This window comes from Micromesistius poutassou (assembly GCF_964030765.1).
Source record: "Micromesistius poutassou genome assembly, chromosome: 4".
Lineage (NCBI taxonomy): Eukaryota > Metazoa > Chordata > Actinopteri > Gadiformes > Gadidae > Micromesistius > Micromesistius poutassou.
Genome location: NC_140274.1, coordinates 9212988 through 9229969, shown reverse-complemented (window position 1 = coordinate 9229969; position 16982 = coordinate 9212988). Strand labels below are relative to the sequence as shown.

General features: G+C 45.7%; 2 protein-coding genes across 2 annotated transcripts in view; one reads left to right on the top strand and one right to left on the bottom strand.

The window, feature by feature from the left end:
- Positions 1–133: 133 nt before the first annotated feature.
- npat (nuclear protein, ataxia-telangiectasia locus) lies at positions 134–7798 on the bottom strand. Its single transcript, XM_084467131.1, has 17 exons — positions 7638–7798; positions 7299–7417; positions 7114–7174; positions 6782–6854; positions 6651–6691; positions 6301–6516; positions 6038–6107; positions 5774–5900; positions 5593–5684; positions 5384–5465; positions 5156–5252; positions 4956–5063; positions 3462–4769; positions 3149–3249; positions 2946–3045; positions 1321–2669; positions 134–1131 (listed from the first exon to the last, which is right to left on the bottom strand). The coding sequence occupies exons 1-17, from the start codon at positions 7672–7674 to the stop codon at positions 1051–1053; spliced, it is 4062 nt and encodes a 1353-aa protein (XP_084323257.1). The 5' UTR covers positions 7675–7798; the 3' UTR covers positions 134–1050.
- Positions 7799–8145: 347 nt separating this feature from the next.
- Positions 8146–16982, top strand: part of atm (ATM serine/threonine kinase) — a 39189-nt gene continuing 30352 nt past the window's right edge. Inside the window, exons 1-19 of the mRNA XM_084467130.1 lie at positions 8146–8272; positions 8584–8668; positions 8863–8984; positions 9605–9750; positions 9953–10117; positions 10455–10620; positions 11180–11418; positions 11625–11794; positions 11933–12105; positions 12408–12779; positions 13237–13440; positions 13628–13729; positions 13929–14172; positions 14266–14397; positions 14803–14928; positions 15043–15132; positions 15386–15590; positions 16209–16402; positions 16822–16901. Coding sequence (XP_084323256.1) covers positions 8597–8668; positions 8863–8984; positions 9605–9750; positions 9953–10117; positions 10455–10620; positions 11180–11418; positions 11625–11794; positions 11933–12105; positions 12408–12779; positions 13237–13440; positions 13628–13729; positions 13929–14172; positions 14266–14397; positions 14803–14928; positions 15043–15132; positions 15386–15590; positions 16209–16402; positions 16822–16901 — 3002 coding nt within the window. The 5' untranslated portion in view covers positions 8146–8272; positions 8584–8596. The remainder of the gene's footprint in view (positions 8273–8583; positions 8669–8862; positions 8985–9604; positions 9751–9952; positions 10118–10454; positions 10621–11179; positions 11419–11624; positions 11795–11932; positions 12106–12407; positions 12780–13236; positions 13441–13627; positions 13730–13928; positions 14173–14265; positions 14398–14802; positions 14929–15042; positions 15133–15385; positions 15591–16208; positions 16403–16821; positions 16902–16982) is intronic.

The following is a 16982-nucleotide window of genomic DNA, read 5'->3' as shown; positions in this document are numbered from 1 at the left end:
GTTGAGGGACACATAATAATATTCAATGGTTTATTAGACTTATGTGTTAAGAGGAACAATTAGTAACAGCAAATGTACTTACGTCAATACATATTGGAGCTATGAAGTTTCGTATGTCAGCTTCATACTTTTATTGTGACATTTATACGCAAGCCACTGAAAAACGGTTTGGTCCAATCAGAGGCTGCCAGATTTGCTAAATTAATACAGCTGGAACGACCAATTTTTTATTCAATACTTTTTGAGTAATATCAACGCCAGATTAAATTGTTCATTTATAAATACATTACAAACCTGTTAAATGTAACATTCTACAAGGAAATGCATTTAACTAATTGTCTAGATTGTAGTTAAGAAAAAGCTGGTTATGTTGACAGTTTACATTTACGTCAATTATTACGTTATTATGCCCCGACAAAGAGACAGTTTTTCGGTTTTATTAAAGTCAACTCTAAATAATATTAGACTAAAGCTTGAGGAAGCAGGTTTGAACATGACAAATATTTTGTAGCATAGGATTCAGACCTTAATATTCCTCTACAAAAAAAACAATAAAAAAAACTATTTGACAAATTTCACAAATATACCCATATATGTATTTTTAATTTGTCCAAATAACAGTAGTCTTTACTCCTTTCAGAACATGAGAGCATGATGACATGTTAAATTAGATTTTCTTACAATTCAGTTTGCTGTGAAGGAAGAAACAAAACACACAAACACACAAATAAGTACTATAAATGAAGTCAAATATTGACCAAAAAGATGTGTTCTGAATCAAATAATTCTGAACATTGTAAGAAAATCCATTGTAAAAAAGGTCCCAAGCCATGGAAACAAACAATAAAAATAAAAACACTTGCACACATTTACTGCCTGGTCACACTACCCAATTATCAGCCAGAGGAAAAATCCCCAACTGACATTCTGTCTCTGGCAAGGCTAAAGAAACTGTTGGCTCTGGCAAAGCAGATGGCTCATCTATTCCTGGCTTGTAATCTTAGTAAGAGTTTATTCCCGGGAGTCTGGTCTGGGGACAGGTGAACGGGCTCACTCGTCGTAGTGAAGTAAAGACAGGAACTTATCCACATCCAAATCATCCGGGAACGTATCCACAGCTTTCTTGTGCTTCTGAAGAATAGTCAAAATTCAGAATTAACATCATTATTTGAACAATGAATTTGATTTCCCACTGTGCTGACAATTTTGGGAAGATGGCTGATCATGGAACACACCAAGTATTTTTACATGAAAAGCTAATATTAAAATCTTTGAATAAGTGTCCCTAAAGTCAAGTGTGGACATTTACAACCGTGTTACCTTTTCTTTCTTTTTGCTGCTTGATGAACACTTGGGCTCATTTTTGCCTGGCACACTCGATGGCGTGGCTGTCCGCTTGCGTTTCTTGGCTTGCTTGGCCGAAGGGGGAGACATCTCGCCCGCCTCATCCTGGCACAGGCGGTCCTTCAGGGGGCTTCCTGTCCGGGCGATCGCGGTGCGCGACAGGATCATGAGTGTGTGAGCCGCCATGTTGATGCTGCTCTCGCTTCCGGCCTCGCTGGCCGGACTGCAGGTGGGGAGATCTGGCGTGCCGGGCGCGATCAGGCGCCGGGGAGTCCCCTCTCCGTCTCTGAGCAGCCTCTGCCTGACTGGGGTCCTGATACCCTCAGTCGGTTCTTCCCGCGAGCGACCTGCTCTGGGGCTGAGGGGAGTGTCTGCAGTGCTTAAACAGGTCCTCTTGGCTGGCGTTGTGGGCGGGTGGAGTCCCTGGATGTCCTGGAGCATCTCGGCAGCCTGCTTGCTCAGAGTGCTGGTCTTACTCGACTTGGGCTGGAGGGTGGCAGCCGGGAGGATGACCGCCGCTGCTCTTCGCTCCACTTCCGGCGGGTGCTCCGTGCCGTCTCCACCTGCCTTCTCGTTCTCCTTGTTTGCCCTCACATTTGAAGGCTCTGGAGCATTCTTATTCTCAGGCTGTGCCTCACGAGACTTGCCCGGACCCTTATCTGCAGAGTCTTTACGGGGACCCCCATTACTATCCTTCCTGCTGCCAGTTTTTGCTGAAGAATTAAAAGAAGACGATGTGGAGCCCTGAACATCATGTGATTCGTTGGGTTTTGTTGGATTTCCTTTAGTACTGCTGCTCCTTCTCTTTTCTTTGGATTTCAACCCTTCTGATTCAGTCTGGTTCACGGGTTCTGGCTCTGTGACATCAGCCATATTAGTGTGGTCGCCAGCAGTAGCTGTGACTTGGACTTTATGATCTTGCTTGCGAGAGGTCTTTTTTACATTTTCCCGCTGCTGCTGTGGCTGCGTTTCTGAATCAAGCTTATTCTCCGTCTCCTCGGATATGGCAAACTTGGCCTGTGCTTCAGTCGTACACCTGATCGTCGCTATCCTCCTTTTGGCCCTGTCGCCACCAAGGATAGCTGGCTTTGGCCTCTGAACCAGTTTTGGGCTAAGCTTACCAAGCTGCTCGGCAGGGCAAGAGGGGGAAGTGTTTGAGGTTGGTGGTAGTGGTGGCAGGGGTGGGGGTGGTGGAGGTGCCAGTTGTACCCTAGCAGAATCAAATTTGAGGATCCTCTTATGACTGGGGCTCATGCCGGCCGGTGCATTTGGCAATTCAGCCTTTTCCATGGGCTGGCTCTTAGCCACCTTCTGTTCGCCCGTCTCTGTAAATAAAAGGGAGAAAAGAGAAATAAGATGCAAGTCATCATCATCATCATCAATTTTCCCCTTCCACTGCTTCTGCTGGTTTGGTGCTGAGGATCCGCTCCATCAGAGGCAGGAACCTTGACTTGTTTTGCATTTCCCTATAAAGGGAATTGGATTGTAGATAGTCCAGTAAGAGTATATGGCTTATTATTATAGCGGAACAGAATTACCACGTGTCTGATAAAGTTTGTCAGAACATCGCAATTACACTGCAGTGGTAAGATGGAACTTACTAGAAACAGTGGGCGGTTTAAGTGCTGCTTTGTGTGTGGGGGCCTTGGGTTTGGCTGGGTCAGGCTGCTGCTTGGCCACTGAATTTGGTATGGCAACAAACTGAAAAGACAGATGGCAATGGGTTTAATAGCTGCTAATGAATATCTTAATTACTATCTGCCTGCTACAGTAACAAAAATGGAATATATTTAAGTAATTTTACCTGATTGGAGACCAACGGTAACTTTCCAACATTATTTTGCCCTATCATAGATAAGGGAACCATCATGGGCCGACCAGGTGACTGCAAGAAGAATGTTGATCCTGAAAAACATAAAAGAACACAGACAAGCTCAATTAATCTTTTGATGAATCCACATTGAGGATTATTTACTTTAGACCAGAAAGTAGAAAAAACCTCAATCACAGCCAATTAACTACATATTACATTCATGCTGTATTGTGCCAATATGACGACCACACCAGTTGAAATCACAATGTAGACCCAATGCTTTCCAAAAAACAGTCACTCTCACCACTGGGGTAGCCCTGAGCGCGGGGCGGCGTAGCCATAGCAAACTGGTTGGCAGGCAAGGGCTGTCCCTGGGCGACTCCAGCGGGGAGCAGGAGTGGTCTCGTCTGGGGATCCTGCGTGGCCCCGGGGTCAGTCACAATGAAGTAGCTGGCCCCTGGCAAGGCCGGGTTTGCAGCATCCACGGGCAGCTGGATGATGTAGCTGGGCTGAGCCTGTGACGGTGACGCCAGCTGGGCCAGCCCACTGAGCGGTGGTGCCTCGGTGACCGCCGGCTGGAAGACCTCTGAGCTCTGGAGGCTGTTGACGGCCTGCATGATCTCCTCCTGGTTGGTGCGCGGTGTGCCTGGTGGGCCGACCGGGAACTTGGAAGGGGAATTGGCCGGGGAGGAGAGGAAAATGGTGGGGATTTTGTCCCCAGAAATACTGGAAATCGCCTGATTTAAGATATTGCTTGTGGGAGGAGGAGTCTCCGTCTGCTCATCACTGATTATTATTTTGAGGGAAACAATGTTATTTGGATCGGCCTCACGCTTGTGTTGGTCGGTGAGGTTATTGATGTGTGGGCTAGGCAGAGCTGGGCCTGCAGAGGTGGAAATAGGCGTTGATGGGGTCAGGGTAGGAGAGACAGAGCCTATGACAGAGGCTATGGGGGCTACGACAGAGGCTATGGGAGGAGGTAGGGTAATACTTGGCAAAAGATTTTTGTTTGACTGCTGTGCTAATGGTGGCGCCATACTGAGCAGAGGACAAGGAACTGTAGAGGAACTGGAAGGTGCCTGTGCTTTATTCACATCCTTCAAATTAGTCATTTTTGAAGAACTTGGTGCTTTATCCTTCTGGAGTAGAGTGATGTTGGAGGAAGACGTGGTTTCCACTGTGACAGATCCAATACTGCTGCTTGTTGAGTTTGTTACGGTTTGTGCATTAGGCAGGGAGGGGTTCAGGGTACTGCTGTCCTTTCTTGCTGGCTCCGCCGCATCCTGAGAAGATGAGCAATCTGAAGGAGGGGCAGGGACAGTAAAAGCTTCATCGATGTCCATTGGTACGGCCACCTCAGAGACAGGGAGCGCAGCTTTCTTTTCTGCCCTCTTTGAGTTTACTGCCACAGTTGAGGAGACTACTGTTTGCAGCAGCCTAGCAGTGTTTTTCACAAGTCTAGAGGTACTACCTCTGTGGACAAGGAGTGTTTTCTTTGTAGAGCAGGGAACAATGGACTTCCTGGTTTTCCTGGTCATTGGTTCCTGTGCCGTCTTTTCTACCGATATAGCGGTTGCATCGGAAACAATTAAAACTCCTCCTGGTGCATTGCCTACGGAATAATGTGGATGTAAAAGTTAACGTACATTCATCTATGCATGTACTGACATACAAAACGATTCATAATGTTGTAAATTCAGTTTTTCACTAATGTTTTTGTCACGGCTGAAATTGAACCTTTACTGCATGGTTGAACTGTTCATACGATATGTATATTATATATCATAATACTTAATACTTGGGTTGACTTCTGTCAGCAGAGGCCTGGTATCAGGTGGTGTGCCGGTGGTATTGTTGTCCTCAAGGCTAGTGCTCATGTCTTCAGTATCTAAAACTTTACCTTTATCTGCAAACAAACAGATGAATGAAACAAATATAAATATTTAAATATTTGTATAAGCTTTTAGATTTGAGGCAAAGGCAGGGATAAGTTCTTACTGTAATCAAAGAGATCAAAGAGAGCCTGAAAAGCTGGGTCCGACTCAGTTTGCTCCAATATGTCGTGAATGGCATCGTCACTCATGTGGATTTCTCCCTGTACAGAGGTACAACAAACTTGAGATTCTATACCCATATCAAGCTGTAATACCAAGAGTAGGTTACATTTAGGATCCATTATATTTCAATTGTAATTCATAGATAGAGAGTAGCGCTGATGATCAGCACCTGTAATCCAAGGATTTCATCTATAGATGGGTCTGGTTCCACTGTGCCACATGATGCCTTTGACGTCTGAGGGGTGGGGTCACTGGTGGTACAAACATCATCTTTGTGTTCAGTTAGGTAGTTTGAAGCCAAAAACAAAAAGGAGAAACCTATGCAGGGAAAATGTAGTCCAACCAGAAATGTCTGTACGTGTACATGCGGAAATTTACCTTGCAAGGATTTTGTTTATGTTTTCAGCCAGCTTCTCTTGTAAAAACGTATCAGATAAGATTTTCTCCCGGGCGTTTTGTATCACGAGTTGCTGAAGACAGAGACAGAACAGAAGTATTTTATCAATAATTGCTAATATATGAACATGAACACAACTTATCAGACGTGAGAGCCACTCACTGGGAAGTTCTCGTTCACAACCTCGTCGGACTGCTGTTCGGCTGCCGAGCCACTGACAGTCGTGGTGGGTCGCCCAGTGGGCCCCGACCCACCACCAATACCCCCGCCTCTCCTCTTGGGGAAGTCCCTGGGATCAAGTGAACCAGTTTAGGGGTTAGGTGAGATGCTCTGGCATACTGATTGAACATTGTTTATTCCTTCAGTAATACGTAGAATACAAATTATTTATAATATAATATGTATTATTATTTTAATTTTTCTTACCATTTTCTGCCCCCTCGAGACACTGGGCTTGGGGCTAGTCTAGGTTCTGGAATTTGCATCGGTGAATCTCCTGTAATGCAGATAACGCCATAAGAATGAAACAATGGAAACATATTTTCCCTACATTTGTAAACCAAATCTGACAAACTAAACTAAAGGCGGGATGCTGTTCTCGTACACAACTCGTCACAGCGGTGTTTGTTCTCGGGCATACAATTGAAAAGACACAAGTTGACCAAACAACCGCCAGCTCAAACACTTACTGGACACACTGATTATTCGGCCACCATCTTGGATCTGTAGTTGGGTGCTGCTCAGGGAGACCAGTGCAGCGGAGGGGCTAGGCAGGCTCTGGGTGTGGTTCATGGTACTGTTGATAGAGCCTCTGAAGGGGGCTGAGGAGCAGAGCACGGTGCTGGCCGGGGCCATGGTCACAGACCGCTGTCTCGTCATGTTTGCCAAACCGGCCCGCGAGCGCACTGTGGACAACAGAGGCTTATCAAACAACGTTTGGTGAAGCACTCACCCTTATCAGTTCAGATTCAGCTTTTCCCAATCTCAACCGAAAACAAAAACACACTGGTAACCGTGGGGGTAAATGAATACAACTTACCTCTTTGACATGCTGAAATAGCAGGAGAGTTTTGCAATGACCTGAGTTCAGAAAATAAAAATCATATAAAATATAAAAATCCTACTTGAAGAGATGATTGATCTCAATTTCAAAATTGTAAATGAACTTACTTGATTTGGTTTAATGTAAAATCCAACTTTTTCCACAGAGAGGTCATCATGACAGGCACTTCTTGACTGGTTTCTGTGAAGAGAATTTGACCAATTAGCTTGTTTGGAATCATTGCAAAAAAAATAGTTTACAACACACAACATAACAACACAATTGTGTCCACTGAATTAATGGCAACCTCATCACACTTAATATCTAAACAAATGGTCACTCAAAGATGTTTGACTTGACACTGTTTATTAAAATATATAAAAATATATATAGTTAGCATAAATAAATAATAAATAGCATAATAAACAAAATACACATTATAAAAAGCATACACCTTTACCTTTTGCTTTAGCAGCCGCATACTCATTCAAGATGGTTGTCAAGTTCTTCCCACACAGAGACTGTAATAACATTTATAAATTATGGAGAAAGTCAGCCATCATCAAAACAAGACTTGAATGTATAGCGTTGCAAGTCGTAAACAATCCGTTTCATCATTTCAAAACAATTCAACTGCATACTTACAAATACACAAGCAGGAACAGCTCCATCCTCTGTGCTGTGCTCAGCATACTCCTTCAAATGAGGGCTTTCCTTTATGAATACTTGACTGGTAGATGACAAGCCCTCCCATTGCAGGTAGCCTAGGAGCACATAGTCAACAGTGAATTAGCAGGGAGTGTTTTAACGGTCACAACAAGCATACACAATACACTGAGCTGGCAAGTACATGTCACAAACGGTTGTGGTTGCATACAAAACATACATTTAGTCAAGGTAAACACGGTGAATTGAGCGGCCTGTATGAGAGAGGGTGAAACAAGGTCTCGACCTAGTCTAGAGCTTTGCTCGGACAGGACCTACCCAAAACAACCCTCGCTACGTCCGATGGAAGCAGCATGGTGCGATCAGAGATGTGGCGAATACAAATGTGGAAGTTACATGTTCGTTAATAACAATTAAGGGACTCTTGGATAGCGAAACCGCAGTAAAAATCCGATATTGTTGTCTCCGCTACGGCCTATATCCAAAGCAGAGGTATTCAAAAGGCGGGGAATTGAGGTCTCACAACCCGGAACATGAATTTACTTGAGGAGGGCATTCTGGGTATCGTAGTTCTGAACGTAAATCACCTAAGCCATTTCTCTGTGTATATGCTTTAATTAGTTTATACCATGGGTCTAATCAAAGTAAATCTAAATATCGAAAGTATTTTACCATTGTATAATGACATCCAATACAATGATAAATGCGTGGAAACCTCGCAGCTAAACATTTCCGGACGGGCTCCTAACCCGGAAAGGATGCGTCCTCTTTGACAGTGCTGGGGCGGGAGTTTCCTGCGTGTTGACTTGGCCAGCAGTAACCTACACAGCCCTTACCTGCTGGTGCTGCTGCTGTGCTTTTACCTCAAGATTAAATACATTTGTATCGATTATGGCAATGACACGATAGCAAAGCACTTTCAATACAGACGAACATAATCGTTTCCATCATAGGTAGGTGTACACATTTTATTGATGTCTATGTGCCTGAAATAAAATGTGATGCAAAACGTAACGTCAACACAAACTTAACAATTTACACGACAAACTGTTTTTAAACTGCAGTAATGATACAGGTCGTTTAGAAACTCTAGCCACAATGATACGTCACCAAAGTGTTATTAATTTAGCCATTATCTCATAGTATTTCAACTAGCCATTGGTAAGACTAATGTTATTATCCCCCTGTTTACTTATACTGTCTGATCCAATGATACCCTGCCCATTGTTTTTTTTTTTTTTTTTTTTTCACACCATGTTGACAGGAAACTTGGTGCGATGAGTCTTGCTCTGCATGATCTCTTGGTGTGCTGTAAGGGGCTGGATAATGACAAAGCCACAGAGAGAAAGGTCAGATAATTTGCCATACAATTACATTATGCCCAACATTTCCATCATTGTTTATAACCTGTATACATTGTTTGAATGTGGGTAACGTATTCCTTGAATATATGTTTGCTTTCCTATTTTATTATAAATACCATAGTTATTGTTGTCACGCTCCCGTTATGTCCCACTCATCTTCTCTGTGTTTTCCCCTACAGAAAGAAGCGGAGCGCTTCAGAAGGCTCCTCAAAGATCCAGAGACAGTGCAGGAGCTGGATCGCACCTCAGGACCTAAAGCAGCAAGAGGCTCCAAGCAACTCACCTGGGATTCTGTTTTCAGGTAATTTCAAGATGTGTTGATTAGTGTTAAGATTAGTGTTCAACTGTGCTATTGTGTATGTAAAAAAAAAGGAATGTCCTGATTTCTAGTATAATGCTATTTTATAATACAAACTAAGCATGCACATGTTGACCTATGTTCATGAAGGATGTATGATGACAGAAAAGACAAGATTGCGGGTACAAGCGGCCAAGATGGGTTTTCTCAGGAGGGTGGCTGGCGTCTCCCTTAGAGATAGGGGGAGAAGCTCAGCCATCTGAGAGGAACTCGGATTAGAGCCGCTGCGCCTCTGCTTAGAAAGGAGTCAGTTGAGGTGGTTCAGGCATCTGGTTAGGATGCCCAATGGGCGCCGCCCTTGGGAGGTGTTCCAGGCACGACCAGTGGGGAGGAGACCCCGGGAAGACCCAGGACTAGGTGGAGAGATTATATCTCCACACTGGCCTGGGAACGCCTCGGGATCCCCCCGTCAGAGCTGGTCAATGAGATTGACCAACGAACCCAGATAAGCAGTTTGAAGATGAGGATGAGGAATATAACATGTTCATACATATATGAACTGGAAAACTGCAGCTATAACCACTGTTGGTGAATGAGGCCCTCCCCTTTCTATGTGCCTCCAGGTTCTTGCAGCGCTATGTCCAGAAGGAGACGGAGCATCTCCAGTCAAGTAAAGCCACGGTTTCGGCAACCACACTGGCAACACGGCAGAAGAAGATGGCCGAGATGTGTAGCTTGGTCAAATACTTTATTCGCTGTGCCAACAAACGTAAGAGGAAACGAGAGACCCCTTTTATTATTGTTTTATTAATAAAAGGATAAAGAAAATTGATTGATAGAACTACTTATGCCTGAGCAATGTTCTTACAAATCGGATTTATTTGGGTATGCAATAAGTCTAAGGATAGAATTTAAGTTGGGTCTCTTCCTTCACATTTCTCACATTGCATGTTCTACCTGTGTGTGTCCAGGTGGGCCACGGCTGAAGTTCAGTGAGCTGCTGAGGCATGTGATGGAGGTTCTGCAGAGCTCCTACAGCTGCTCGGCCTACGGAGAGGAGTACAGCAGCCTGCTGGTCAAGGACTTGCTCTCCGTCCGGAAGTACTGGTGTGACGTCACCACCCAGCAGTGGCAGAGTCAGTGGGCTATATTCACCCCCAGTTAATCTTGTAACTGTTAAAATAAAGTACACCATTGTAATGCCTTTTTAAAGGGAAGTAGACACAAACAGGGACTTTCCCAAGGTATCTTTCTTCTGTTGCTTTCCATTGCTTTTGTTTTAACCAAATAATCGATACATCGAAAAATGTTGTAACATCTAATTTAATTTGAATTATAAATCAAATGTAGCGGGTTTGTAAACAAATTGTTTCTCTGTGTGAAAAAGTGGTGTAAAATGTTATTTCAATCAAATCCAAAGGTTGTATTTTTGTCTTAGTTTACGTTTGTGTCTATCTACATATGTGTCCCTAGGTCTCCTGGACCTGTTCTGTGGGCTGTTCAACTCTTCCTCCAAGGCCATCAACCGTGTTCTGGTGAGCCGGGTGATCAGCACGGTGGTGCAGGGCTGCTGCATGCAGACCGATAGCCTCCACAGCACTCTCTTCAGCTTCTTCTCCAAAGCACTGCTCAATGTCAGGTAACATCATTGCAAAAAGAGTGCTCTAAATTTAACAAAACCGTATTCTAAAGTCTAACCATCCCTGGAAGGATGCTCTCTCTGCGTTCCTCCTCAAAGTTTCTTCCTTCATAATTTAGGATGTTTTTCCTTGCCCTTTAGTGTGCTTAGGTTTCGGGCAGGTCATGTCATGTGGCCTGTGAAGCCCTTTCAGAATGTATTGACTCATTGTTTAGATTTTTAACACTACTTACATGAAAGTTGCACACCAAGGTTATGCATTTCAAGCACCTTCTTTGGATTATATATGCAAAATCCAAATGAGAAAGGTAATGGGTTATAACAGAGCCCACCATGTTAGAATCCCTGGTGTGAAGGTAGATTTAGGCTAATTTGATATGAGTCACCTTGCATATATAATGTGAGTCTCAATGAGTCCATTGACTCGTGGTCTCTTTAAATGAGTTTGATTACTGGATTGACAGAGTTTACATGTTGCCTGAGCATGACTATGACAAACGAGAGAATGGCACTACATACTTTCCCCATGAGTCTGACCACCCTCCTCCGCCCCCCTCAGGCAAGAGAAACACCTGGCAGTGGTTGAGCACCTGGTCTCCGCCCTCAACATCTTCCTGAGGTCGGCCGCTATGAACTGCCGAATGAGGGTGTGCGGCTTAGGGGAGGAGCTTCTGCCCTCCGTGCTCTACGTGTGGGGGGACATGAGGCCCAGCTCCGCCCTCAAAGACGAGATAGTGGATTTCTTCAACCTGCAGCTCTGTGTGCACCACCCCAACGGAGCCAAGACACCAGAGACGGGTACAGTACTGATGGTCTGAATACGTTATGCATGTCATACATTATGGCCTTTGGTTAATCAAAGAAGAAGATGTGTTTGTTCCAGAAGGAAAAAAACACAATTGTCCTTTTTATATCGTGAAACCAGTGTACTAGCTTCAAAATAAATGCACATTGTTTGAATCACTTAAGGTTGTGTCTTGTTGGGGTAAAATCCTACGGTATAGGGGCTCATGCTGAGGACTGGAACAGGTGGCGCAGTCTTCTCTACAACCTGTACAACGACCTGGTCTCTGAAATCAGCCATATAGGCAGCAGAGGGAAGTACATCACCGGCACCCGACACATAGCTGTCAAAGACAACCTCATCGAGCTCACTGCAGACATTTGTCACCAGGTAATGAACGACAGGATTTATTATTATCAACCAGCTGCATTATTATTAAATTATAAAAGTTTTTCCATAATAGCTTGATAAGTCTATAATTAATTACTCTTATTGAACATGCCAATGTTCTTCGTGTTGTTTCTCCAGCTGTTCACTGGAGACGCGGGCGTCCAAGTGCTGGAGGTGACCCAGCTGCCCGCCCGATCCAGGGGCGGTGCCACAGAGGGAACGCCCAGCAAGCGCCGGCGCATCGAGCTGGGCTGGGAGGTCCTCCGAGACCACCTTCAACCCCAGCACAGTGACTTTGACATCATACCATGGTGAGCACTCCACTCCTCATGGATAAGTACTAGAACAGAAATAACAATTTCAAAGAGTACATACAATTCTGCGTTGTATTCGCATCCGCGACCACAATCCAGGGATTTACAGTCATTTAAGATGCATCTCATTGAGGGTTGGGAATCTTGCTCACGGATGCCTGCAAGTAGTCCGTGGACATCGGGGAATCAAACCCAGTCCGATAGTCCAGCCGCTACACCTGCACTGGCCCTATGCGCACACAACCACCCCCTGCATCACAGTCGCGTCGTACAACCTTGGTTCTTGTCCCCTGCACCAGGCTTCAGATCACCACGGTGCTGCTCTCCAAGTACCGGTCCACGGTGCCGGGCAGCGAGCTGGTCCCCCTGCTCTCGGTGCTGTGCCAGCTGCTCGGTGAGCAGCGCAGGGGGGAGAGGGGCACCTACGTGCTGGGCTGCCTCCGGGAGCTGGCCCGCTGCCCGGCCGCCCATCCGGACCTAGCCTCGCAGTCCAGGGCGGAGCTCGACAGGCTGTGGGGCCGGGTGTGGACCCTGGCCCTGCGAGCCGTCGGCTCACCCCAAACCGAGGCCCTCAGCTTAGGCCTGCTGACGTCCATCATCCGGCCGGGGCTGGTGTCTATGGACAGGGAGTCCTGGAAGCTGTTCTCTGGCATGGCGTGCAAACCGTCTCAGTGAGTCTTTTTGGTTTTGTATACATGGTATCAAACTCAAATTATTTTTGTTTTACACATGGTAATATGTCTTTCATGATCGTCAACATAGTAATCACTGCCATTTGACCCCAGTGAAATAAGACCCTAATATAGAGAAAACAAGAGAGTTCACTATGTGAAACTTTTTACTTACTTTACTTTTTAAAGTACCTTTTTCGAGGCACTTCGACATCATGTATAAGGGAGACCAGCAGCGTGTGTTTACATGCATCAGCTGATTAAACTATTTAAGATATAGATCCTACAATTAGCTCTCCTATGTACTGAATCGAGAATCCATTTGGAAACGGGAATCCAATCAGGACCCCAAGAACCGAAATCTAATCGTGAGATACCGAAAGATTCAAACCCCTACTTCCATGATTACGTCCCTAATTGTTGCTGTCCTCCGCTTGCTGTTCCCTCGCCTGTCCAGAAGTGCAGCTGTCTGTTTGGCCCAGGCTCTGTTGAAGTGTGCCGTCCCCAAGCAACTGGTGCGAGGCTCAGGCTGGGACCATCTAGGACATGTGGATGGGTCCGGCTCCCAGAGTCTTAAGGAGGCTCTCGTTGCCTGGCTGCTGATGTCAGACCAGAGTGATGAATCGGATGACAGCGTCAAGCCACACCCCATCATCTGCAGGTAGGAGTAGGTTTTAGCTTCATAGGTTGGACTACAGGGATACCCTGGTTAGAACATCTGGGAATAAGATTAAACCAGTCTTCTTCAATCTCTACAATGATTAAACGCTCTGAATTCAACTCCATGACTCTAAACTTACACTGTGAACCATATTACTTAGAGTGCCTTTATTTAACCTTGTTTACAGTGATTTCTCTGTCAACCTGATTGGAAACGTCCTGGTTTCCCTGACCCTGAAAGACACGAGGACTGGACTCACCTGTCTGTTGGCCTCAGAAGGATTAGATAGGTAAGAAAATGACAACTTTTGTGTTCTCGTCACAAATCTCTGATATGAACTCTAATATGATTTTACCGCTGGTGTCGGCCTATTTTCCGAATTCCATTGACATGGTATTGTTTCAATCGAATAATGATTGATGATTAATAATGATCAATGAAAGGATAGGTTAAAAGCCGATAGCTTATCCTCTCTTCCTCCTTGAAAGGATCCTGACCCAAGAGCAGGCCTCACCAGAACCCAAAGACCCCTCCCTGGGGGAGATGGAGCGACTGTACCAGCACTTCAGCCTGGAGGCACCCACCTCGGAGGACAGGGTTAACAACCAGAGCGCGGCGGTGACCTCTGCCGCCGCCCCCAGCCAGCTCCCCTTGGTCCCCAGCCTCCGAGACAAGCTGCAGCAGTCGCTGCTGGGCGTGGCCGACAACCTACTCAACTGCTACTCTCCCAACGTGAGTGGTTAGTAGTTGGTCCCTCATTCCACTCTGTCGATTGCACCATGCCACTGTCCCTAACACTTCACTGCACTCCCTGGTCTCTCCCAGTCCCCGACCACGGCTCCAGAGTGCCTGGTGCGCTGCCTGACCCTGCTGACCGGGGTCCTTGCTGGCTACGTCTCCACAGGGGCCCTGAGCCAGGAAGAGGCCTTCAAGTCCCCGCTATTCATCAAGGCCAAGGTACCGTATGGTGGCCCTTTACCGGTAGAGAATGGCAGGGCAGCTCCCAGGGTTAGGTGTTTGATTCCATACGGGACCCAGCCGTGATCAGCTTGAATGGTCTCACGGTATTGGGAATTATATATTGTGTACATATTTCTCAGCCTCTTCAGCCATGGAATAGATGCTATTTATTTGTTGTTATTGTCGCTTGTAAACATGCCCAGGTGTTCTTTTGTGGTATTTTACAGATCTGTGGTGTACTGGATTGTGTAGGCTTTTATGAAAGAAACGTGGGTTGTGTCGTGTGACAATAATGCTCTGCAAGCTCATCAAGATTCCCTCCAAATTCAACTGAACATCTTATCAAATTTGTCTTGTATGTGATGATCCAAATGTATTCAGTTGTTCAACTCATCCTTGCAGGCCCTGGCCCAGGAAGTCAGCGATTTTGTTTCAAGTGTGAAGGTGAAGATGACTGAGGAGGGAACTATGGCAGCGCTCAGGACTGTGATGAAGCTCTGCACTCTGTCGGCCAGCCCAAAGGCCAAGGTCAGACTGAGTTTACTCCTTAACTATTTTTTTTATTAGGCTGCAGAGCACCGTTTATATTCTTTAGAGTGGTCACTGGTCTAACGCCAAAATCTGTTGTGTTCCATTCTGCAGGACCACATTTCCTCCTTTTCCTTCCGACTTTTCACGAGCATCCTCCCTGCCAGACTCCTCACCGAACTGGCAGAGATCTGCAAGCTCTTGGTAAGTGACCACAGTTTCAGATCCATCTACTACAAAATAAACCCTGGGTCAAATTACTCCGAGATGATTGGTCATTGAACCATGTTGTGCAAAAATGTGGTCTCAGCGTACCAGCATCAAGTGACCTCCAATAAATCTAATAACGCCTGCCTCGCTTTCACTTCACTCCCTTTCGCTCCCTATACACGCTGGTTTAGAATCGGTTACAGGTAACATATCCCAGTTAAGTAATCCCTCTCTTCCCCTGGTTCAGCTGAGCAGTGTCTCCAGGACAGCCAGTGCACCAGTGGAAGACCAGCGCAGCATGCTGGAGGACGAGTGGGACGCGGTCCGGACTCAGCAGCCGCCACCGGTGGACCACTTTGACCTGCTGACCGACGACGAAGTGCCTCAGACCAGCGCCAACGCACCCCACCGGTCCAACGGGGACGGGGCGGAGGTTGTCGCGTGTGGTCCGGGTAGGACGGGGGGCGGTGATGGCTTATTCGTTAACATGCTTCTTTGATGATATATACAGCATATAACAAAACATAGTTTGGGTTAACACTGTGCCTCTCTTTATGGTCATTTATGGTCATAGTCTGTTAAACTATCAATGTATTTAAAGTTGCCGTTTTAATCAGTCAAACCAGAGCTACATAGGCTATGAGAAGCAGTAGTAGAAGCTGTGATTTTACTGATGTTGACTGATAATTTGACACAATAGGGTAACTTAAAAAAAAATGGGTTTTGTCACAAAACATTGATTTTCTTGGAACTCGTCATTATCACAAATTGGAAGAGGGGGGGTACGGGTGAACAGGGAATCCCGAGAATTGTTTTCCCAATCTAAATCTTTTAAATCCCAAATCCAGTTTTAACAAAGGATTAATTATTCTCCTGAAATACAAGGACACTCTCTCTCTGTCTCCGTTTGTTGTGTTTCAAATAGTGTAATTATTATTGCAAATATTCCAAATTAAACCAAAGGAATTGGACCATACAGTTTAGCGATTACTGATAACGAGCAACAGTTGCTGAGTTGATAGCCAACAAAAAGCTTTTTTTAACTACATGGACTCTCTCTCCCCCTGCAGGTGCAAAGAGCCTTTTAGCAGAAGAACATCTGGCCAGCGAGGACCTGGCTCTCCTGGCGAGCCTTGAGTTCCTGTGTGTGTGTGCCTCGGTCCAGCACGCCCACAGCCTTCTGTTCAAACCCCAGGAGGTCCGGCGCAAGCTGCTGCAGCTGCTGGAGCATGTGGACTTCAGCAAAGCCCTGCATGTCAACATGGTGGGCAGCCTTTAGCGTCGTGATGACCATGATCGGCCTATTGTCACCAGTTATTTATTAACATAGTAGCGGTTCTAGTGGGATGAAGGTGAAGACCACCATCATGTCATTAAGACTATCTATAATGTATGAAGATTTTTACCTAGCTTGTCCAAAGAGACCCTCTACTCCTCAGTCCTCTCAGTACTCTGTCCAAACCCCACTCACCCTCCAAATGCGAGGTTCGCTAAAACCATGTAACATTGCGTCTGCACTGACAATCTACGTGACAGAATGTACAGCACATTTCAAGCACATTTGTGTTGCATTTTGTGACTTTTTAATGTAATGAAATAGGACTCCATCCATCCCCTACCCCTCTGTGGGGTAGGGGATGGATGGGTTTGTCCCATTGAAGAGCGAACGTGTCTTTCCCACAGTATCTGGTCCTGTTGAAGAAGCTCCCCACTGAGGATGCTCTCTCTCCAGAGGAGTTGGATCTGCTGCTGAGGCCCCTGGCGTAAGAACACTTCTGTCTGACATGCACGCACACACGCACGCACACACGCACACACGCACATACACTTTCCTTCACTGCGCC

What these genes read in the sequence shown, in the direction of transcription:
- npat (XM_084467131.1), bottom strand. Translation starts at nt 7,674, where the DNA reads ATGCTGCTTCCATCGGACGTAGCGAGGGTTGTTTTGG. An exon ending in CTGTTCCTGCTTGTGTATTT is followed by an intron (nt 7,175 to 7,298) that starts GTAAGTATGCAG and finishes ATGTTATTACAG; the next exon opens with TCTCTGTGTGGGAAGAACTT. An exon ending in TCTCGAGGGGGCAGAAAATG is followed by an intron (nt 5,901 to 6,037) that starts GTAAGAAAAATT and finishes ACTTGATCCCAG; the next exon opens with GGACTTCCCCAAGAGGAGAG.